Raw genomic sequence first — 26,218 nt, 5'->3', positions numbered from 1 at the left:
TCATTCTTGTGATTTTATTTTCTTTTTGTTTTATTTTCATGTTTTACAGCTGGGGGGGGATGCAGTCTTGCAGTCCAATAGCACAAGCCACAGCATTATCATAACCTTGCCCATGACAAAGGTTAATGTCCAGTCCCTCACTATCTCTTCTGTAAGTTCAGCAGTAGTCTTTCCACAAATAAGAAGAACAAAAATGACTCCTTTATTTTCCCTTTACTATCTTCAGTATGAACTTATCTGATCACCTCACAACCAGTGTGTCAAACATAAGGAGCTCTATCAAAAAGATTTCCAAAGTATTTTGCTCTTCTAATATCTGCCAATATTTTTTCTTTGATGTGATTTCCTAAAGATGAATAGCTTCATTTTGAATTTGGGGAGAGGAGTATGAAATTGATATCCTTTCAGAAGAAACATGTTTACTGTTTACAAAATGTTCCCTCAAATGTGGGTCATATTTTAACAATTCCACCAACTCCAAAAAACGTTCTTTGCTTGCTGATGACATATTTCTTGTGTGACCACAGAAGGGAAATTTTTATTTGGACATTAACATAATTACATCCAAAAGATGATATAAAATGTCACCTAATTTTTTCCAGTCATTATCTATTTCCACTGGACTAATTTTATCAAAAGATTTTTTTGAGATTCATTCCAGTTGCCAAGGCCTTCCGGTTTTTAAGCAGGAGAAATATGGTTCAGATTTTCCATCTTAATAGACTTTAGGATACAATTTCCACCAGGTTTTAAAGCCAGTTATAAAGCTGGATGTTCTAGCTTTTGTTTCATATCCACAAACAGTCTGCAGCAAAACTAAATCAAACATTTTTTTGAACAAACCATCAAAGTTCTTTCACATTTTCTCCATTTGATAAAGATTTATAAAACCACAAAGTTGTCAAACGTTGATTGCTTCCTTTGGTCTTTTCTCCTTCTCATTGAACAGCAGAGAAAGGCCCACCTTTATTTTGAAGAGCTTGACTTTCCTCCTTAACCAGATTAACACTCAAGTCATCTGGAACCAGTATTGACCAAGCAGCGATATCAGAATGAATCAAAATATTCCCAGTGTTTTCATAAAAGTCTTGGTTTTGCCCTTTACTGGTGTCTCTTTCTTCTCCGTTATTTTCTCCTGTTAAAGCTGACTCTTGATAACATACATTTTTTCTCTCCTCCTCATTGCTAGCACTTATAGAATATAATTCATTTTCTTATTACAGCCCTGGGTCATTTTATCCTTGTGCAGTTTCTAGTACAGGTGCTTTGGTTGAACCAGCTTACACTTCTTCAGGACTTTCATTAACAATATGCAATGTTGAAGACATTGTCTATTTTAAAATAGAGCCAGACATTGCTTCAATTGCCTCCTCTTTTGTTTTTTGTTTTTTGTTTTTTTTTTTGTTTTTTTTTTGAGCTCTACTGAGTTAATGTCATTTCATGTTAGTATGGGTACCTCATTTCAAATTTCTTTATGAAATGCTGAATTATGAACCAATTAAAAAGACAAGAAAATGACAAATTGACATTAAATATAAATAGAATACTCCTGTTTTAAGTTTTGACTATGACTGACTAGTAATATAAATACTGTATATATATATATATATATATATATATATATATATATATATATATATATGTGTGTGTGTGTGTGTATATATATATATATATACACACACACACACACACACACACACACACACACACACACACACACACACACACACACACACACACACACACAAACACACTCAAACATGATTACAAAAGGAAAAGAATACAATCCAGATCAATTTGTCACAGTTTAACAACCTTGATTTTTAAAATCCAAAACTACTACAACTCAGTCGCTACTTTCCATATGAGGAAAAAGTAAAGAAACAAGTACCTCCAAAATGCAGGCAACATTGGCTTTACAAAACATAACCAGTCACAATTCTGAAAGTTACAATAATTATAACAAATAGGGTAATTTTGCCTGAAATTGTTATACCATTATTTAAAGTCTATATGGTACCCTATAGGACAAACTGAGTAAGATGATACCAGACTAATTTCTTTGCACAAGTAATATCTATACATATTCCCTACACCTCAGCATAAAATGACAAGCTGTTGCACTTTAACATACTTAAACAAGTTCATAGAAACAACTCCAATATTGTTAGTTAACATACAGTCTGTATGCCCTCTCCTCTGATCTGTGCCATTTTCCTCTCCACAACATTCTGACTCTTCTCCATATCAACCTGAATATTTTATTTGAATTGCAAATTTACAACATGTAGGTAGTAGAGGTGTACTGGAAACAATTACAAAAAGGAATTCTGAAAACAACAAAGTAATGAACATGTTGCATTATTCTATAAATAGACACTTTACTGTGAAAAGGATGCAAGAGATCAAAACAGGGGAGCTACCTCCCAAAAAGACTGGCCTCCAGTGGAGTCCATTGGTTCAGTGCTTGGACCTCCTCTGTTCGACCTCCAGTACCAAAGGGCTCTGGTTAACTAAGTTTGCAGATGACTGCACATTAGGAACAGTAATCAAATCCCCAAAAGACTCAGCCATCCTGCAGGAAGGCTTGTCCCAAACAAATAACTAATGCCAGACAAATGGACTATAGCTAAATACCAAAAATACAGCATTATTGTGTCCTTTGGAAAGTCAACTATGACATTGGCAACACACGCCTAAGAGCTGACCCAGTAGTTCAGGATTTGGTAACTTTTGTGGACAGTTAACCTAACTTTTTACCAGCATGTATCTACTATGGTAAGGAAGTCCTTCTATATTGTACAACTCATAAATATGGGGACTGCTTCTGCATCCAGAGATATCATTGCCCCCTTTACTCAACCATCATTAGGACAACCATTGAGTATAATACCCCTTGGCAAGTATGTGTCCAGCCATATGCAACAACTGGATGCCCACAGAGATACTTTACAAAAAGAATACAAGACCTAAATAATATGTCCTACATGAACCACCTCAAAGACCTGTCACTATATTTGGTCGCCTATAGACTGCTAAGAAGTGACCTGTGTCTACCATACAAGGTGTCCTCAGACCAATTACTGATAGACTTACTTCACATTTCCAAATCAAATGGTATCACAAATACTCAATTCAGGGACCTAAACCTCGTCTGCAACATTAACTGCTCTGGGATAAATCTACATAAAACAAAAAAAATCAGCCTTGTCCACATTCAAGCGTAACTTGGATCAATTGATTGAAGACAGGAAATTTACCCCAGGATTTCAGTAGAGTTTTTATGAATTTTTGGAAGCCTATATTACAGCCTGAAATTTAGTGCATTGAATATATGTGTCACAGTCACTAAGCATAGTCTCCATAGTATTAATATAATGCAAAGAATCTATTATAACTATTCCACCTTCTTTATCAGCTGGATGGAAACAAATATCATCATGTGCTGTTAAATGTAATGTTGTTTGTCTTTCAGCTTTTTCCGGTTAGGGGTCGCCACAGCAGAACTCCGGTCCACTAATGATTGGCAGTGGATTTTCACGAACGTGGAGGTGCCAGCTCAATGTCCAACCTTCAATGAAGGCACACCCATTTACGCATGTCTTTTGAATACTACCCAACCGCGGGGAGGACATGCAGACTCCACACAGAAGGCACTCCCCGGACTCCAGCCAAGAATCGAACGGGAGAACATCTTGCTGTGAGGCAACAACGCTACCACTGCACCACCACAGATAACTATGTGCTGTTAAATGTAATAAAGCAGAGAATTCATCACGACTTAAAACATTTGCCATGCCTACTACTGTGACACATACAATCAATGTACTAAATTGCAGGCTGTGAAACTGATTGACAAAATACACTCTTATATTGAAAAGCTATTAATGAAAGGTGTAATAAATAAATTGCTTTATGACTATTTTTTAGTAGAGAATCCAACTATAGCCCAGATATATGGGCTTCTAAAAATTCATAAAAACTCCACTGATCCACCAATGCAACCTATAGTGTCAGGTAGGGGCTGAGCCACTGACCCTCTGTCTATATATGTTGAGAAGCAGCTTCACATCCATTACAATAACCTCCATTACAATAACTCTGCTAATGCCTAATCAAAGGATTTCCTTGTAGTATTGTGATGTTGTTGAAAATTATAGATATAGTCCTCGCTTTTAAAAGCTGAATTCATTTGAATGCCATTTGCATGACTGATTATTAGAAAATATTATCCACACTGTATTTTATTGGTACTATCATCATGTTATTTAAGTGTGTCTATATAATTATGCATTCATTTCTTTATACTGTTCTTAATTTTTTTATTTAAATGTTTTATACCCAGTAACAAAACTTATTTACTTAGGCCCTAGGCAAATAATATTTAAGAATTTAGAGGATGTAGATAAAAAGTCTTAACGAGTTAATATAACTCTTAATGAATAAACAGTATTTCTCTGCACTTGTTTGTACTGTTTGGGATATACTAGCTATTAACTTATTTTAAGTACACAGGGAAGCTTAAAAATAACTTGCAGATGTTTTATCTCTAGAGTATGATGCTTTTGCAGATGCACTTTGACTATTGCTTAAGCTGTCTTCCTATCCGTTTAACCTGATGGGCTGCATTTTCTGCTTATTGGTTATTCATGGAAGCATTAACTATTTTCAGCTATGCATGTAACCATTCACAGTACTGACTCTCTTGTTGTGTCTATGTAGTATTTTACTATATATATTTATCTTTACTTCTTATGTCTTTACATTTTCCTGTTATGACAAATGCAATTGCACCTATACTTGCCTGATTCCTGATCAATTTACAAAGGGTTTTTGTTTGCTACCTGAAGAGGCTCATTAAAATTAAGAGGGCATTTGTTTCAATTCTTTTTTTTTTTTTGGGGGGGGGGGCTTACCATAAGTTATAGTTTTTTGGTAATTCTCCTGACTATTGCTTGACTAAGCAGGATTAACAGAGACCAATACACAACTTCTTGTAGTTTCTTTCACACATTGGGTATACTGCTGCCGGTGCAATTACTTTATATTTTATCCTTATATATTTACATGTGAAGGAAATATTCCCATTTCTTCACAAGAAGCTCCACTATTTCTAGGCATATTGCACTCTTCACCCTTTTATCTGTTTTTAAAATAATATTATGATAGCCCATCTATACTTAAAAAGAAAATAAAATAAATCCAAAGCTCAGTGAAGAAATAGGACCTAAAATCCAAATATGAAAAATTACATGTAACCAAAGGAAGGTACCAGGCACGGCTCAGAAGTAAACTTTATTAAACGGTGAGTGCTTTCACGTCAAATAAGGACGTTTCATCAGACTTAAAACCACTACTTTCACATGTACTTAAATAATGCATTAATAATTAAATCAATTAACAATTTAACCTATCAGAGACTAGGAACAATCAAATATTAGAAATGTCATAGAACCTTTCAGCAAATAATGGTTGTCATGGCTACCAAAAAGGCATACATACTTATAAGGCATACACTAAATTCGCTGTAAAAATCCTTCTGTAGTAATCTATACTAATGCACACAATATAAAAACTATGTCTATACTTTCAATATAATATTATACACACACACACACACACACACACACACACACACACACACACACACACACACACACACACACACACACACACACACACACACACACACACACACACACACACACACCAGTTATAAAAACTGTAAACGTGAATAAAATATTAAATATAATATGAAAAACCTAGACCATATGAAATCCTATGTACAATAAACAAGAAAATACTCTGTATGAGTAGGCTGGTGAAGTGAATCTCACACTCAGTCTCACTATTTTGTCATGTTTTGGTCACTATTATTGTCATTTAAAGAGGTACTAACAAAATATGGCAATTTAATTTATTTTATTTATGTGGCATTTGTTTACAGGGAAAGTCCAACTGGGTCGTGAGGTACCCATTTTCAGTGGAGGTTCAGGGAGAAAAGCACCAGATACATATGGTTAACTGAGTGAAAAACTAGACAGACTGACAAAGTCATAACATTCAAGCACAAATATGAACACATTAGTTTGTCAGAATAAGAACTTAACAGACATAATAAAATCATAACATTTAAGAACAAAATTTGAAAAACTACACATTAGTTTCTCATAATAAAAACTCAACAGACAGAGTTTTAGCTCAGCAGATCCTGTTTGGGCATCCTGCAGACTACTATAGCACCAAAAACAAGGAAGAGAGACTCTGCTGATTATAAGTACCGTTTTGGCTTTTTTACTGTTTTTGCTAGATGCACTTTTATAAGTCCTTTTAAAATAGTCTTGCTACTATTTATACTGTTTTTAAATAGTTTTACTGTTTGTGCACCTGTTTTTGCTTAAATTCAAAGTTTAAAATGCATTTATTGTTGTAGGCTACACACTAAAGTGCGATAGCCTATTCTGTGCTTAATTACTGGTAAATTGCATTTTTCTGCCTAACTTAACCTTAAAAACAAAAACAAACAAACAAAAAAATTCTATTCGTTTGCTCATTTCCCACCTTTTTTCTATACTGGTTTCAGGACATTATTTTGTGTTTTTGAGTTGTCCAGACCTTCCTGTGGTAGAGGGATGCCTTTTTGCTTATCAGTGGAAGTGGTAAGCATTGAGCTGCCTATCTGTCTCTAGAGGAGTGGTTTCCAGCTCAGGAATTGTACCTCATTGGCTGTTTGGGGTTGCTTTCTATCCTCTTTCGACTTTCTGGATTAAAAAAACATGTTTGTGCGGGTTTGCACATGGCACAGCGCCACTTAGCTAGGGTTAAACTATTACCGGTGCCAGAAAGTGTGCTCTTCAAATTTTCCCTTAGAACTAGCCAGTTTTAGCACTCAAACCTGATTCTTTGAGCAGCACTTGCCTAGAACTTGTTGTAAACTCCAGATATTCCTTAAATTGCTACAGCACTCAACTTTCCTTTCTAGGTAAAGAGGAAAACAGTTCTAGTACTTAAATAAACAAGCACCTATCCAGGCATGTCAAAGGGTCAGCTCCCAGTCGTTTTTCCTGTCCACCTGGTGAATCTGGGCATCTTAGGTCAATGTAGCAATTGCCTTATATACACTGACAACCCTCTCCTCCTACCACCCAACACTACAACCTGTGAGAGATGCACTTATATAGCTAAGGTGGAAGCCAAGCTTTCTCCAGCCAAGACTGGACTAATCAGTCAAGAGGAGAATGTAAACACCCGTACCACGCCATGCACAACACATAGTCCTTCAAAACCTACACCACCAAAACCCACACATAGTAACACAAAACACCCACCTACATTCATGGAGGTTCTTAATAAAAATCTGCCGAAGCAACAGAGACCTCCGAAATTGAAACGTAAACAACCACCACCCCCCGCCACAACCCAAGTGACACATAGCTCACAAAACCAGTGTGCCATGCAACCTCAGTCTCCTAAGGCAAAACAACGTACCAATGGACACTAGTCATAGGTGACTCTATAGTCAGGCACTCTGATGTCCCACTCATCAGGCTAAACAAGGAGAAAATTAGAGTCAGTTGCCTGTCAGGTGCCAAGATCCATCACATAACACACACACTCAGGTCACTGCACAAGTACAAATACGATTCTGTCATTGTCCACATTGGAGTGAATGACCTGACATGTACCTCCCTGGATTACATGAAAAGAGACATGGAGGAGCTCTCGGATCTTGTAGCCCAGGCAGGTATAACCCTAGCCCTGAGTAGCATCCTGCCATCACCCAGAATGATACCACAGTACAATGACAAAATGACTGACTTCAACAATTGGCTAAGTTTCTGGTGCCATTCGAAGGGGATCCAGTATCTGTCTGCCTGGGATGACATGATTTTCAGACCACGATGCTTTGCCAGAGATGGCCTGCACCTGTCACCCCTGGGATTCTGGATACTGGCAAAGGCTCTTTTTACCCCTGTATTGCTTTTTTTTAGGCAGGGCTCAAATGACAAAATTACCACTGTAACAGGTACAAGCAAGCAAAAACTGTGGGTAATGCTACTCCATGCTAGAAGTCTAAACCTCAAAATGCACTCACTCGAGGCACTCCTCAAAATGGAGAACACTGACATCTGTGCAGTGACAGAGACCTGGTTCAGGGCTCCAGAGAGCACCCCTGTAATACCAGGCTACAATTCATACCACACCTTTCGGCCACCCAACCTAGACCAAAACACTCAAGGCAAAGGCGTGTCCATATTCACCAAGGATATCCACACCTCCAGGCTAGTTGCACAACATAATGCATCTGAGATTCTCTGGGTGCAACTAACACTAGACAAGACTGCAATCCAAATTGTAGCTTGCTACAGATCCCCCACCATGCCCCATGATTCCCACTCCACTTTTCTGAACATACCGGAAAGTATTAAGGTACAACCAAATACCCTAATACTGGGTGACTTCAACTACCCCACCATTAACTGGGAAAACTACTCATGTACCAACACATTTCCCCAACGATTTTTGGAATTCAAAAATTCCAATGCCTTGTATCAACGTATCCATACCCCCACCAGGGGCACCAATACTGGGTGACTTCAACTACCCCACCATTAACTGGGAAAACTACTCATGCACCAACACATTTCCCCAATGATTTTTGGAATTCATAAATTCCAATGCCTTGTATCAACTTATCCATACCCCCACCAGGGGCACCAATATCCTGGACCTGGACATTACCAACATGGGCAACCAAAGCTCCACACCAGAGGTCAGCTCCCTGTTGGTCAGATCCAACCATAAGCTAATCACCCTTGAAGTCCTCATCCCACTCCCCATTAAGTTAACCACTGTAAAAAACCTCTCCAGAGCCAAATTCATCCTTCTCAAGACAGAAGTGGCAAACTTCATGACACCAATGCAGACAGAAAGTAGAAGTACAACTGCTGAATCTTACACCAATGCACTGTATGAACACATACATAAGTGCATGGACCATGCCATCCCAAATAAAACCAAGATGCTCTCCTCCAAAAAAAGGAAGCCAATCTGGTGGTCCACTGCCATAAACAAACTCTACAACAAAAGGAATAAACTGTTGCAAAAAAGAGTAAAATCCCAAGACTGGAAAAACTCCCTTGTCAGCCTCAGTAAGAAGCTGAGATCCCTCATAAGATCATTCAAAGCTAGTTACAAAAACAAAATTGCCACAGATTCTAAAGACAACCACAAGGCATTCTATAGTTATGTCAAGAATCTCAATGGCAACACTCAGATCTGCTCTGAGTTACAGCACAATGGCACTAAATATACAGAACTAATTGATATTGCCAACATTCTGGCAGATAGGTTCATTGCAAACTTCACCCCTCTCTCACCCCCTAAAGGGCCCATCTCAATACCGGAAGAATACCAAGTCTCGGTAATCACAGCTGCACAGGTAAAAACTGCACTCTCCAAAGCCAAGAATGCAGCATCCATGGGACCAGACAGCATCCTGGGCTGTGTTCTGCATGACCTACAAAATGAACTAGCACCCCAGCTAAGTACCATGTTCAATCATAGCCTCACTTCAGGCTTTGGCCTACTGAATGGTGCACAGCTATGGTTATCCCACTCCACAAGGGGAGGATCCACCACGGACCCCGGGAACTACCAGCTCATTAGCCTGACGAGCCTGATCTGCAAAGCCATGGAACGTATCATCATGAAACCTATCAACAAAGACATAGGAAACCTTCAAACTTTGGACCCCACCCAGTTTGGCTTTGTGAAAGGCAGATCATGTCTCCTAAACTTGATTGACTTCTTTGAAGCAGTTACCAGAGCTGTGGATGAGGGTAAAGTGGTTCACAAAGCCTATCTAGACCTTGCCAAAGCCTTCTACACCATCCCCCACTCTGGTATCATAGAGAAACTCACTAAACTGGGCATAAATCCCTATGTCACACGATGGGTTACCAACTGGCTGACTGACAAAACCCACACCTTGAAAGTAGCCAACTCCAAATCTGCCTCCAGACCAGTTGCAAGTCGAATACCACAGGGTTCACTCTTGGGTCCACTCCTGTTTGGCATCTACTTCTCTGAAGTTCAAGCCAACACAAAGGGTCTGTGGCTAACAAAGTTTGCAGATGAATGCAAACTGTGAGCCATTACTGATTCCCCAAATGATGTGGACATAGCCATGGCCTCAAGCTCAATGCCAAAAAATGCATAGTCATCCCCTTTGAGATAAACCCTGCGCCCATGAACTACCACATAGGTGGTAGTCCACTTAACACTGAATGTGTGATAAGAGACCTAGGGACACAGGTAGACAGTAGGATCTCTTTCGATAACCACATCACCACAGTAGTCAGGAAATCCTTCTACATGACACACATCATCTCAATAGGTTTCTCATCCAGAAAAAAGGAGGTCACTGTTCCTCTCTACTCATCCCTCATTAGACCTATTATAGAGTACAACACCCCATTTGGTATGTACCTCACAAGACATTTACAGCAACTGGAAGGGCCACAGAAATACCTCACAAAGAGGATCACTGGCCTCAAACAGATGCCCTATGCAGACCATCTCAAAAAACTCCAGCTCTACTTCATTGCATATCACCTACTCAGGGGCGATCTCTGTCTAACATACAAAGCCATGTCAAACCCAGAGCTGTTGGACATGCTACACTTACAGAAATCTCAATCCCTCTGAGCCACATGCTCCAGGGACCTAAACCTTGTCACCACAATAAACAAAACATGCTGGAGGGATAGGTTCCTGTCCCAGAGACTCCCCATACTTTGGAATAGACTGCCCATTTATGTCAAGCAGAGCACCTCATTAGCCCTCTTTATGAAAAAACTTAACGATTGGATGGGAGATACGAAATTCACCCCGGGGATCACATCTGTGGCTCTGCTCGACAGCAGCACAGGAAAATAATTTTTGGGTGGCGAAAGCCAGGGAATCTTTATGGCTAGACTTGAACAGACCCTAGGGCCGATAGCCTAGTACCTACCTATGAACCTATGACATAATAAAGTCATAGCATTGAAGCATAAATTATATGGAAAGCCTGATAATAGGAAGAAGCAGCATTATTTACACACTAGATGATTATCATAATGATTAATAATATTCTAGAGGTCATGAAATATGGTACCAGTTTATATTGGTGAAGGCATAGGATAGTACAAGTAGAGAAGGGTAGGGGATGATAGAGGGGATAGTAGGAATAGATGTGGAAAAGGCATGTGTAACCTTAGGGGAGTTTGTGTACAGGATGGGAGGGTAGGGTAAGTTAGTAGTGGGGATAGAAAGAGTAGAGGTAAAAAAAGGTATAACAGTACCTTAGCCTGGGCTCATACAGGAGTAAATCCAAGCTTTGTTGAAGTATTCTTTTACAGAGGTTTTGAAGGAGTGCAGGACAGTAGCAGTTTTGATAGTCAAAGGAAGGGAGCTCCATAGTTTTACTACAGAGCAGGAGTAAAGATTTAGGCCTGGGGTTTTGTTAGGTTTATAAGTTGTGAGGAGATGTTTATCTTCAGATCTAAGATGTTTATTTGGGATATAAAAGTTAATTAATGGGCTAAGAGCAGAACTAGCTAGTGAGCTGTGGATAATTTTGCATACTGTAGTAAGTTGTACATATTGGAGGTGGAGGGGGAGTTCAAGCCATCTTAGGGAATGTAGGGCTTTACAGTGATTAGTTAGAGGGGTTGTGTTTATGACAAATTTGGCAATTTTATTATAGCAGCTGTCTAATTTAGTTAGTTAATATTTCTGAACTCTCGTAACCAGTGTAACAGCAATATTTATATTTTACTGCTGCGTTCTTAAAAATGTTATCTTTAAATGTCAGGAATGTGTGCATATATCTGTCCAATTTCAGTGCCCATCCAACTATGTATCAGGTCTCCATGTCACAGAACAAATGCAGATTGTCATTGTTTTCTCTGAACATGCAACAAACTGAGAAAGGATGCAGTTTTGCTTAGGAGTATGAGACTGTTGCTGCACAAATTTAAGTACAGTTTGTACCTACCATAAATGTAGATGTTCGAGTGTTCACACTGCTGCAGTCATCACACTTGGGTTATCCTGCCGTCAGGCGGTCTGGCAGTCGGCCAGAGTTCCAAAGTCTTGGTCCGGCGTCGGTTGCTGTCACTTCTTTCCTGATGTCAGTGCACCAGGGGTATATAAGAGGCTTCCGACTCCATTTTCTTCAGTTTTTCTTGCCGCGTGGTGCCCGAAGCAGAAGCAGTTCGCAAGTGCCAGTCAGCCGACTCCTGAGATTTTCAATTCGAATTTCAGACCAAAGTCTTCAATAAAGCTAAGTACCCCGTTGGGGAAACTTTTCTTGCCTCACTCCAATGTCAGAAAAAGTTAACAATTGCATTTCTTGTGGTAAGCAAATACCTCATAAGGACTTTCATTCTTATTGCATTCCTTGCCTAGGCCCAGACCACGACGTCATAGGTTGTCGGTTTTGTGCTAGGTTTAACAAACGAACTATAAAACATCAGTTTGATTTCGCCTGACATTATTTTGGTAGAAATTTAGTTATACCATGCCATCGGAGCAACCGACAACTGGAATGCATAAAAAAATGCAAAGATAAGGGTAGCCGAGACCAAAACCAGACTCCGAGGCCTCTGCTAGGCCAGTCGCCGGTTCTCCGGTTTTCAGTGAGGCGCCTACGCAGCCCCTGATGACCACTGATTCAGAACCCCAGGTGGCATCTGATTCCCAAGAGGAGATTGCTAGGCCTCCACAACCTTTATCTTTAGACCCTTCCAACTCCATGGCTGAAGGAGATTCCGGTGCAGTTGAAACGCCTTCAGTTGCAGAAGGTGTCTTCAGACTGACTACACTCACTATTAAATCCTATGCAAAGCTGAAAACTCCATTAAAAGCAAAGAAGATTGTACAGCAGTCATGACTGCAGCAGTGTAACATGATGAACACCTGCACTGTGATAAATCATGGAGTACATTCCTTACAGTGTAATTAAGGTTGAAAAAATGAGCAGTATTCGTAATCTGGGAATTCACAAATAATCCGCAAAAACTGGCGTTACATGGTTATGCAAATCCCGAACTTTCATGATGACTACAGAAATGCAGAGGACTTTTTATAAATACGCCCCCCATCACAAAAATGTAACATGCTTAATGCATAAGCGATAGGGGGACAACTACTATGCTGTTAAGAGACTTTACATGTATGTGTATGACTTTGATTCACAGACAAGGATTGATAATGAGCTATTTTTATACTAAGTATGTAAGTAGCCCTGAACTCATGCCATTAAGCAGCAGTGTTCTTGCAGAATATGGAGATGCAAAGAGAGATCAGCTGGTGCTTGCGTATACCTGAAATTTTTACTGAAGGGGTTGTTTGGGAAAATGCTTCATTTTGGTCCTTGTGCATACCTGAACACATTACCAAGGGGGTCACCTGGGTGAATGTTTCATTTTGGTTCTTGTGCATACAAAGAAATGTTACTGAAGGGGGGTGCTTGGGTGAATGTTTCATTTTAGTGCTTGTACATACCAGAAATGTTACTGAAAGGGTCACTTGGAAAAATAATTAATTTGTGTGTCAGGGAAGTGCTTGCACATATGTGATTGGACTGCTGACATGATTATTGGGCAAAATAATTTACTATAGAATTTTTTTTTTATTTATTTAACATCTGTTGACCAGGAAAGTCTGACTAGGACAGAGTCTATTTTCAGCAGAGGCCCAGGGAGAAATTCTCCAGACACATGTCTTTGGAATATAGGAGAAAACTGGAGTACCCATAGGAAATCCACACAAATGCAGGGAGGACATGCAGACTCCACACAAAAATACCCCAGCCAAGAATCGAACCAGAGAACCTCTTGCTGTGAGGTGACAACATTAACCTCTGCACCACTGAGCAGCCCTTTACTGCTTTTTCATACTTAAGACAAACAAGTATTTTTCTGTCAGACAAGCACTTGTACATACTTAGACTAACTACTGAAGGGATGGCTGGGGGCAAGTTTGCAAACTGCAACTCCAATATCAAAGTTGAAACATTTCATTTAATAAGGGTTGGGTGAACCACACAGATGCTGGACTATGAAATGCTAAACCACCTCATTAGCATGCTACACTTTACAGCATTTCACATTTGCATCTCATTATTTTTAAAGCCTTTCGCATTAGTGTAAATAGCCTCTGTGACTCTCTCCTTTGTTACACTCGTTTGTAAGCATCAGGAACACCCCTGTTGCATTTGCACAAGTGACTATGAATACCAGCCAGTGTTGTCACATCCACTTAATTTCAACCACTGGTCTGTATAATGTCAGCAGGGCCTACATAATTTCTAAAGTAGCTTTGCCGTGAATATGATCCTTAATAAATACCTGCCTATACTGGGAATAACAGCCATGTGAGTTACAGACTGAGAATTGTGTGCGTTTGTTTGTGTGCGTGCAATGTATACAAGTGTAGACTGCTTCCTTACAAATTGCAGCATTTTGTCACTTTGAAGGAGCATGTGCTGCACTTTCTATAGTTTCTCATATATATTCAGTAATAAGAGTTGTACTTGATCAGAATTATAGTGCAGGCATTGGTGTGAATATGAGGGTGTTATGACCATTTCTTTACTTTAGCACTAATGTATTGTATGCATACATCCTTACTGCTAACAAAGAGGAAGCCAAATGGATAGCTGAAGCTTTGCATCTGCAATATGTTGACATTGGTTCTGGTATGTGTTATTATGGTGCAGATTCAGGATCACTGGATGTGGTACTACATTATTCTATTTCTCTGTTTTTGCAGCAGGTTCTAGCAGTTGCTAAGAGAGAGAGACGAGCATTCACTGTCAGTTCCTGCATTTGTTGGAGGACATGGCAAAAGCCCTATTTACCTAGCAATCTTTTCTTGGATTTGGGGCACTGTACTTCATCAGCAAGGAGTTCCACTTTCTGGAATAATCTGGGATATTTACTGATGGACGTGTAATTAAGCACAGCCTGTATGCAAACGCCATATGAATCAAAATATATTTTTTAATTATGTATTAGTTTAGTCGGTTTACTTATATGCTGGTACACGCTAAGACATTTGTCTTAATAGCAAATATGAAAGCAAATACTCATTAATGTGATGTATAATATTGTTCCTACTAGCTGCATAAAAGCAGTAAGAAGATTAATACCATTAGCCAATGTTTTATTAACTGTAAAGGAAAAAAATGTGACGAACGATTTTATTACTGGTGAAATATTTAACCTGTTTAATTAAACATAACAAAGGCAGTAGTGAGAAACATTGAAAAGGAACAGAAAAGCTGTGCTGTGATTATCTCTAGTCTTTTAGGTTACCATGTCTCTGAAGTGGAAGAAAGATCCCAAAGGGTACATTTTAGTTCCAGTTTGTTGCACACCGTACTTCTGTGGGGGAAAATTCTGTAGTGCTTTATTTGACAGCAGTAACTATATCCATATGAAAGAATATTATATCATATCTTTGAGGATGGTTTCTTTTGTAATCTTTATCATTTCAACAACTTCCATCTCAGATGTCTTCTAGCTAATAAACTACAGTACGCCACTAAAAACAGCACTAATTTATAATAATTAGAATGTATTAACATTGTTTTCTGGTAGGTCATTCTGCAGATTTTTTATGCCAATACATGGATTTTAAGAAAAGCTCACACACAAGTTTAAATGATTCTGAAATTGTCCCTGACATATAGAATTGTCTATGCAGAATTATAGTAGAGCAATTGCTCTTTAAACATTTAAGTATCGGAGAATTAGAAATAAATAATTAAATGACCTGAGATAAATGCTTTCATAAGTAACTGCAAACTCGAATTTTACTTGACCTGTATGAATACTTAATAATAGTGAGGGTTAAAAACAATGCAGAGATTTCTAAACTGGGTGCTATATCTTCAGCTCCATTGTATTGTGGCACACGGGCACAGGACTTAATGATATATGCAGTTTGAATTATTTCCACTCATTCCTTTCTTCCATCCAAACATGCACACAAAATAAGGACTATAAAGCCTACAAAAATAATTAAAGTAAGAAAATCTGGAAATTTGCACAGCAAGCAATTCAATCAGCATTGGGAACACTGATAAAATTCATTATTGTGTGCAAATGGTATAGATGTGTAGTTTAGTACAAGAAAAGTGCCCGTATTTTGATTAAAATATATTCTGTTTCTTTCCAGTTTTTTTTTTTTGGTCTTGACTTATTGGCTTATTCTGTCTAATACTGTGTAAGTTTTAGCTCATTTGTAAAATGATTTAATGTCAGACAGCATCAGGCCCTGCCATTCAAAAATGTTGAGCAGTTCCCTTTGAAATGATTGTGTCTACTTGTCATCCATGATGTGAGCAGTAATGTGATTCATAGAACCAAATCCCAGTACTGTTAGGTCCATTATTGTACACAGTTCATTTAATGGCCAGAAACAATGTTAAACAGACATGGAGGTTTCCAAGTCTGCTGCCTGATCTGCAGGCATGTCAGGCAGTGATTTAGGTTTTCACTTTCTGTTGCTATGACAGTGGATGGGTATCTTAGCATAATATGCTAATGTGGAGAATCCTTGGCCATAAATACTCCTATTGGTCATAGCACTTCTGCATCAGCGTTGGAGGAAAGGAGAGGTGTAGCTACAATAGTAGGTTTGCTTCTACCTAAGGGGGCTCCATTGTTAGTAGTTTTCCTCATGAAAAGGAATTGCTTATTAAATTTAGTTGAACTGTGCATAAGCAGTGAAGGGCAGGGGGTGGAGGGCTCAGTACAGTACACATTAAGTGCAACTGTAAAGCAAAGTAACTCCTAGGATGTGTAGCAACAAGCCACAGCCTGATCTGCCCCTGAACTACACAAAGCCATCATCGCTGCTGTGCAAATATACCTTCTCAAAACTAGTGTCAGACAGCATTTTAAATATTCCACTACATACCATACAATAAAATGTAATTGCAACAGAAATGCCTAGTAAGGAATGATATAGCACAAGTATTTTAAAATATTAGAAGAAACATGCATAAAATCTATTTGCAAACAAGCAACCATTTATTTTCACCACTGATAAAAAACTGTCATATGACTATTATGTTTTTCTGAAATGCAACAAGGAAAACATGAAAAAAACTCACTATGCAAACAAATGATCTGTGTTGTGTTATACTGCAATCCCACTTGTCGTCTATATGCTGGGATCAGGATAGGTATATATAAATATAATAAAAACCATGGCTATAATTGTTAAAGCATGTAATGGGGTCAACTACTACCTTAATCCCACCACAAATGGCAAAAGTGGGGAGACTGAGTAACTTAATTTCCAGTGGATTCAGGGGGTGGAAGCCCCCATCATATTCCACTAAAATCAGTAGTGTCTTAGAAATAATGTTTGGCTATAACAGGCAACTTTCTTATTGTATTTTTCATATATTTAATGTGTTACTTTTGTTACAGCTTGAACGGGCACCCTCTCACTTGTTTCAAAATTAACAGATTTTTGTAAATGACATTAATGCCAGTAATGTCAGTCATCAAGTTTTCAGCTCAAACTGTATAAAAAACATTAGGAGCTACACTTATCCACAGTCGCCCCATAAATTATTCATTGACACCAAACAATATGCAGTTGGAAATGTGCTTGTAAACTGGGTACAATCCCAAAATACCAGGACTACATCAAAAGGAAATATTGAATAAGAATGTCTATGTTTAATTAGCTACTGTATACTATAATTAAAACTACATTATAATATGGTATTTAAAAATGTATTACTGGATAAATGCTTTGTAGATTCTTTCTAATAACTTACCACTAACAGGGAGTTTTGAAGTTGGATTGGCAATGTTTTATACTTGTTGTTGCCTATGTCTGGTTGTGTGTAATACCTGTACTGTGCAATTGCTTCGAAGTATGGTTTCTAACTGGACACCATTTGTAAAGCACTTAAACTGGTAAATGAACAAATTAATTAAGGTGTATAGCATTTGCTTTCCTGTGCTGCATTTCCACGTCTTCCAACAAAATTTCCTTTCTGTATGTCTACCCTAAGTGAAAAAAATAAAAAAAGGAGACAAACACTTTCAACTACTTCATGCACTACATTATTCAGCGAAGATGTGAAAATGTACAGTATAATCTGTTTACTTAATATATGCACATATCTTTAACATCATTCATGTTGCATATAACAGCTTAATGTCTGTAAACATTAAAGGTTACACATTATATGAGGTTATGCACAAGCTTTATGTTTTAAAGTGAAGTGTGATCACGCACACATTAATCTATATATATAATTTACTTGGAATTGCTTCTGATGGCATTTAGTGCAATCAAAGATAAAGCAAATAACTTACAAGTGTGCTCCTTTATTATTATTATGATTAATCTACATAAATCTGCAAACTAAGGGCAACATGGTATTAATTATCATCAATATGACTGATTTACTAAATGGAGTTAAAAGTGTGTAATTTGTCTCTAGTGTTTTCCTCCCTGGTTTACTGTATTGCAAAACTGAAACACCTTTTTATGCACCTATATGCTACAGATGATTTATTATATTTATATATCTATCTATATACATGTGTGTGTGTGTGTATATATATATATATATATATATATATATATATATATATATATATATATATATATACACACACATGTATATGTATATGTATATGTATATATATGTGTGTGTGTATGTATATATGTGTATATATATATATATATATATATATATATATATATATATATATATATATATATATATATATATATATATATATATATATATATATATATATATATATATACACACACACACACACACACATGTATAGATATTAACATATTAACCTAGATGGGTGCTTGGGTTTCAGCCATGTGGAGGCACTATTTTGTGACGTGCATCTTTAACACAAAGAAATACCTCTTAGCTAGCTAAGAAAACAAAAGTATCCCTTTAAACAAAAACTATTGCACTTTTTTTTATATGTTTATGTCTTGCAATTTTTTAAATCTCTTGATATAGTGTTATACCTCTCAGTTTTCCAGATTTGCACACAATGTCCAGATTTTTACACCATATTTTTGGTCTGCTCCTCTTAGAATTGGTATATTTCAGACAAACTATAGAGGACTGAAGTCATTAAATAATGACATACATTAAAGTTTCAGACATATCCTTCAGAAAATGCAAGATAACATAAAAGCTGTTATTCTAACAATATTATAAGTTTATAAGAGAAACATTTTAAATCTATCCCTATTTTGGGGTTTTGTTCCCCCATTATTTAAGGCTTTGTAAAGACTTCTTGTGTTATGAAGTTGAAAGGTGTATATATTGTTCTTTATGTCATAAATAATCCAGGCTTGAGATCGACATAGTACCTGTATATTTCAAATTGCAAAGTAATATTTTGTATTTGCCTCTAATTGTTTTCTATGAAATGTTAATTTTGAACACACTAAAACAAAAACATTAAAACATTTAAAAGCATACTGGTCAATGTGTTTTATGCATAAGTTACTATTATTATATGCTCTGCCTTTTCTAATACTCTTTCTCATGGTGTGATAAACTCATATCCCATTAAAATTGTATATTAGCATGTCATATTAGTATATTTTAGCACTCATTGTCTCATAGTTTATCTTTTTCTAATGCAAAAGTGACACATCTAGGATCATCAACTGAAGAACAGACATTCTGATTTACACTTGAACTTCTACCAGCTGGACACTGGATCCATTAACGTCACGTGGATTAAGGTGAAAAGTAAATCTACAAGACTGGCACTGCTCTAAGGATAATAGTGTTGTATACATCTGGCCATACAAGACATTAGGTATAATAACAGCACTCTATGATACAAGACATACTAAGTAGCACAAAAACGCACAGACACAAACCGAACAGTTGACAAGTAATGCTCCGGGAGCTATTTGTTTACATGATGCTGTGCAGTACTGCTGCTTGGAAATTTAAAGATATAAAAGCATCAGTCTGAAAACTGAGCAAGGTAGCACCACCATATATTTTACAAAAACATAATAGTATACTTTGATATGGAAAAAGAGGTTAAAATACAGAAGTGATGAGGTAGCATACGAACCAGTATAATGTATGCAAATAATTATCCAGAAAACAGTATTGAGTAGTTGGTATATTTGTTGTTCTAACAGTATTAGTGCATTCCAATGAACAGTGGAAAGAAGGAAGAACACTGTGTAAACTTATAATGCAATGTTTAATGCGCCAGCAAAATGGTGTCATGGTCAAATAATGCAGCCAGTACACACTAAAGATGGCCAAATAGCAAAAGTAGAAGCTTGCACGGGACACATCTGGATGTAAAATCTTTTGCAGGTGAAACTGCTATACAACTGCTAATGCTGTTAGGGATGTGTGGCATGCAGAAATACACTATAGTTACCTCTCAAAGAAAAAATCTCACTGATACTGTGCAAAGATAGACACAGCATGTAGAGTCTCCCATGTACAAATGGTGCAGATCTGCCCTGCAAGGACAGATATAACACACCTAATGCATGGACGGATTCAGTTGCATGCTATACATACACTGCATACCATTTATGCATGTGACTGCAGCTAGTGATTTTCCATATTACTGTGCAGTACAAATAGGTGTGTTTGTATCTGCAGTGCTTAGCATATAAAAGAAAAGCTAAAGGTTCATAGGTTCATAAGTAGGTACTAGGCTATTGGCCCTAGGGCCTATATAAACCTAGCGAAAATGGTATCCTTGATTTCGCCACCCAAGAAAATTATTTTCCTGTGCCCCTGTTGAGTAGATCCACAGAAGTGATCCCCGGGGTGAATTTCCTATTTCCCATCCAATCATCAAGATTTTTCTTGATGAGTGCTAATGAGGAGCTTTGTTTGATATATTTAGGTAGTTTGTTCCAGAGTATTGGAAGTCTCTGGGACAGGACTCTATCCCTCCAGCATGTACTGTTTATTGTGGTGACAAGGTTTAGGTCCATAGAGTATGTAGCTTGGAGGAATTGGGATTTCTTTAAGTGGAGCATGTCCAACAGCTCTGGGTTTGACATAGCTTGGTATGTTAGGCAGAGGTCGTCTCTGAGTAGGCGATATGAGACGGAGTAAAGCTGGAGTTTTTTGAGACAGTCTGCATAAGGCATCTGTTTGAGGCTGGTAATCCTCTTTGTGAGGTATTTCTGTGGCCTTTCCAGTTGATGTAGATGTCTTGTGAGGTACATACCAAAAGGGGCGTTGAACTCTATAATAGGTCTAATGAGTGACGAGTAGAGGGGAACAATGACCTCTTTTTTCCTGGATGAAAAACCTTTTGTGATGAGGTGTGCCATGTAGAAGGATTTCCTGACTACTGTGGTGATGCGATTATCAAAGGAGAGATTACTGTCCACCTGTCTCCCAAGGTCTCTTATCATACTTTCTGTGTTAAGTAGACTACTGCCTATGTGGTAGTTCATGAGTACAGAGTTTTTCCCAAAGAGGATGACAATGCACTTTTTGGCATTGAGCTTGAGGCCATGGCTTTGACACCAGGCATCTGTCTCAGTGAGGCCCTTTTGTAGGATGTCCACATCATTAGGAGTTTCAATTATGACTCCTAGTTTGCAGTCATCTGTGAACCTCATTAGCCAAAGACCTTCTGTGTTAGCCTGTACTTCATAGAAGTAGGTACCAAACAGGAGAGGACCCAGGACTGAACCCTGTGGTACTCCACTTGTCACTGGTCTGAAGTTGGATTTGGAGTCTGCTACCTTCACAGTGTGGGTTCTGTCAGTGAGCCAGTTGGCAACCCATATTGTGACACAGGGATTTATACCTAGTTTAGTGAGTTTATCTATAATTCCAGAGTGTGGGATGATGTTGAAAGCCTTGGAAAGATCTAGATAGGCTATGTGAACCACCTTAACCTCATCTACGGCTTTGGTGACTTGCTTCAAAGAAGTCTATCAGGTTTAGGAGACATGATCTGCCTTTTACAAACCCGAACTGGGTGGGGCTCAGAGTTTGGAGATTACCAGTGTCTTTGTTTATAAGTTACATGATGATACATTCCATGGCCTTGCAGACCAGGCTCATCAGGCTAATGGGCCAGTAGTTCCCAGGGCCCACGGTGGTTTCCCCTTTGTGCAGTGGAATAACCGTCACTGTGTGCCATTCAGTGGACAAAAAGCCTGAGGTGAGGCTATGATTGAATATGGTACTTAGGTGGGGTGCCAGTTTGTTCTGTAGTTCATGTAGAACACAGTCTGGGATGTTGTCAGTTCCCATGGATGCTGTGTTCTTGGCTTTGGAGAGTGTGGTTTTCACCTGTGTAGCCATGATTATAGGAAATTTGCATTCTTCCGGTATACAGATGGGCTCTTTAGGGGGTGAGAGGGGGGTAAAGTTAACACTGAACCTATCTGCCAGGATGTTGGCAATATCAGTCGGTTCTGTATATTTAGTGCCATTGTGCTGCAACTCAGAGCAGATCTGAATGTTGCCATTGAGATTCTTGACATAGCTATAGAATGCTTTGTGGCTGTCTTTAGAATCAGTGGTAATTATGTTTTTGTAACTAGCTTTGGAGGATTTTATGAGGGATCTCAGCTTCTTACTGAGGCTGACCAGGGAGTTCCACCAGTCATGGGATTTTACTCTTTTTTGCAACAGTTTCATTCTTCTGTTGTAGAGTTTGTTTATAGCAGGGGACCACCAGATTGGCTTCCTTCTTTTGGAGGATAGCATCTTGGTATCGTTAGGGATAGCATGATCCATGCACTCATGTAAGTGATTATAAAGTGCATTTGTGTAAGATTTAACAGTTGTACCTCTACTGTTCGTCTGCATGGGTGTCGTGAAGTTTGCCACTTCTGTCTTGAGAAGCATGGAGTTGGCTTTGGAGAATTTTTTTATAGTGGTTTCCCTAATGGGGGGGTGGGAGCGGGATGTGGATGTCTAGGATGATTAGCTTGTAGTCAGATCTGACCAACGAGGAATTGACATCTGGTGTGGAACACCAGTCACCCATGTTGGTAATGACTAGGTCTAGGATATTGCTGCCCTTGGCTGGGGTGTGGATAAGTTGATCCAAGGCACTGTAATTTATGAATTCCAGAAAACATTGAGCAAAAGAGTTGGTACATGAGTAGTTTTCCCAGTTAATAGTAGGGTAGTTGAAATCACCCATTATTAGGGTGTTGGGTTGTACCCTAATATTTTACAGTGTATCAAGAAATGAGGAGTGGGAATCCTGGGGCATGGTGGGGGATCTGTAGCAAGCTACAATTTGGATTGTGGTCTTTCCCAGATATAGTTGCACTTGGATAATCTCAGATGCATTATGCTGAGCAACTAGCCTGGAGGTGTGGATATACTTAATGACTATGGACATGCCTCTGCCTTTAGTGTTTTGGTGCAGGTTAGGTGGCTGAAACGTGTGGCATGAATTATAGCCTGGTAATGCAGTGGTGCTCTCTGGAGCCTTGAACCAGGTCTCTGTCACTGCACTGATGTCGATGTTCTCCATTTTAAGGAGTGCCTCGAGTGAGTGCATTTTGAGGTTTAGGCTTCTAGCATTGAGTAGTATTACCCTCAGATTTTGCTTGCTTGTACCTGTTATGGCAGTGAATTTGTCATTTGAACCTTGCCTAAAAAAGCACTATAGGGGTGGCAAGAGCTTTAGCCAGTATCCAGAATCCAAAGGGTGACAGGTGCAGGCCATTACTGGCAAAGCATCGTGGTCTGTTGATTATGTCATCTCAGGCAGACAGATACTGGATTCCCTTAGAATGACACCAGAGGCTTAGCCAATTGTTGAGGCCAGTCATTTTGTCCTTGTACTGTGGTATCATTCTGGGTGATGGCAGGATGTACTCAGGGCTAGGGTCATACCTGCCTGGGCTACAAGATCAGAGAGCTCCTCCATGTCTCTTTTCATGGAGTACAGGGAGGTATGTCTCAGGTCATTCACACCAATATGGACAATGACAGAGTCCTATTTGTACTTGTTGTGGAGTGAACTAAGTGCATGCATTATGTGGCAGATCCTGGCACCCGACAGGCAGCTGACAGTAACCATCTCCTTGTTTAGCCTGGTGAGTGGGACATCAGTGTGCCTGACTACAGAGTCACCTATGACTAGAGTGCTGGGTACGTTGTTATGCCTTATGGGTTGAGGTTGAGTGGCACACTGAGTTTGTGGGCTATGTCTCATTTGGATTGTGTTGGGGGTGGAGGTTGCTTGCATTTCTGCTTCGGAGGTCTCTGTTGCTTGGGCAGATTTTTATTGAGAGCCTCCACGAATGTAGGTGTATGTTTTGTGTTTTGATGTGTGTGCTTTCGTAATGTGAAGGTATTGAGGGACTATGTGATGAGTGTAGTGTGATGCAAGTGTTTACGTTCTCCTCTTGACTGTCTTGTCCAGTCTTGGGTGAAGAGAGCTTTGTTTCTAGTCTGGCTATATAAGTGCATCTCTCACAGGGTGTAGTGTTGGGTGGTAGGAGGATAGGGTTGTCTGTGTACATGAGGCAATTGCTGCATTGCCCCAAGATGCCCAGATTCATCAGGTAGACAGGAGAAAATACAGGGAGCTGACCCTTAGACATGCCTGGATAGGTGCTTATTTATCAAGTACTAAAAACTGTTTTCCTCTAGACAAGTGAGGAAAGTTGAGTGCTGTAGTAATTTGTAGCTTATTTAGTGCTTACAATGAGTTCTGAACAAGTGCTGAGCTCAAAGAAACAGATTTGAGTGCTAAAACTAAAAAACTGGCTAGTTCTAAGGGGAAATTTGAAGGACAGACTTTATGGCACCAGGAATAGTTTAACCCTATTTAAGCGGCGATGCATAACGTGTATTTTTTTTTTTTTTATATATAACAGTAGCAAATGAGCAAACCGATTTAAACAAATTAACCAATTAACTACTAAAAAGCTAAAAACTGAGCCCCGTTCCAGCAATCTTTGATCAGACAAGTTTTAACTGCACACTCCTGCCACTAAGGTTCAGGGGAACCTTCTCCAAAAAAAAGATGGCCTGGATTAGTGCTCAAGTTATACAAACAAAGCTAGATTCAGCAGGTCTGAATCAAGTCTATGCTACAGGAAACAAGGCTTACCAATTTCAGGTAAAGCCCAGTATAACTTAACCATGCCAGACCAATAGTCAAGCAACAGAGCACAAATTGTACAAATAGCATTATCCTAGTTATGCATATGGAAGGCACATGACTACTCCTTGATGGACACCATCTATCATGCACATCATGATCAATTCTACAAACAGGGACAGGACTGAACACCTGTCAGTCTGTGGCCACACCTGTTCAGTGCATGTATACAGCACAAGCTGCTGACCAAACAGTACATAACCAGCAACTTCACCACATTTACAAAGTATGTGTCATCACTCAGCTGCAGTAGACATAATAGACAACATACCACAAGTAATCAATACTTCTCATAGTAGAAACAGCAGATAGAAGGAAAAGACTCCTTAAGGTTCACAGACATACTTAGGTGATACAAAGAGAACATGCTCAGTGACCATATGTGTGTGTGTGTGTGTGTGTGTGTGTGTGTGTGTGTGTGTGTGTGTGTGTGTGTGTGTGTGTGTGTATATATATATATATATATATATATATATATATATATATATATATATATATATACACACACAAACACACACACGTGTGTGTGTGTGTGTGTGTGTGTGTGTGTGTGTGTATGTGTGTGTGTGTGGGTGTGTTGATGGTTCAGTACAGGAAACAATGAAATACAGATGTAGTTTGAGGAAAAATCATAGAAAATCTGTGGACCAGAGTCTTTGTCCCAGAAAGTGTATGTATGTGTGTCTGTATCCATATGGAGAATAAAAGACCTAGCAATGCCAAAATATGCATACAACACCAGTTTTCTTTCTAGTCAGAGCAGAATCTGCATCCATGATCCATGACACCAGTAAACATCTCTCTAGTAAATGTTTGGTGTCCTACACAGCAAATGGAAGTACAGACCTTTTCCTCAAGATTACATCTGAGCAAAATCCACATAACACAGAAATATCCCCTAAGAGCAGCACAGCAGAGTATGAGATTTAAGTCCATACTTAAGGTAATGATCGCAAGTGGTGTCTAACTGAGAAGGACATGTACGATTGTACGATGAGATGTAG

At 38.7% G+C, this 26,218-nt stretch overlaps 1 protein-coding gene across 1 annotated transcript in view; it reads left to right on the top strand.

The window, feature by feature from the left end:
• The window catches only part of LOC122809172 (FXYD domain-containing ion transport regulator 3-like), a 227,919-nt gene extending 209,631 nt beyond the window's left edge, over positions 1-18,288 (top strand). The window contains exon 8 of the mRNA XM_044080463.1: positions 14,824-18,288. Within this exon, the coding sequence (XP_043936398.1) occupies positions 14,824-14,843 (20 nt within the window). The 3' untranslated portion in view covers positions 14,844-18,288. The remainder of the gene's footprint in view (positions 1-14,823) is intronic.
• The last annotated feature ends 7,930 nt before the right edge of the window (positions 18,289-26,218 follow it).

This window comes from Protopterus annectens, chromosome 8.part0 (genome assembly GCF_019279795.1).
Source record: "Protopterus annectens isolate FY-2018-M chromosome 8.part0, PAN1.0, whole genome shotgun sequence".
In the NCBI taxonomy this organism is placed as follows: domain Eukaryota; kingdom Metazoa; phylum Chordata; order Ceratodontiformes; family Protopteridae; genus Protopterus; species Protopterus annectens.
This window is presented reverse-complemented; position numbering and strand designations above follow the sequence as displayed.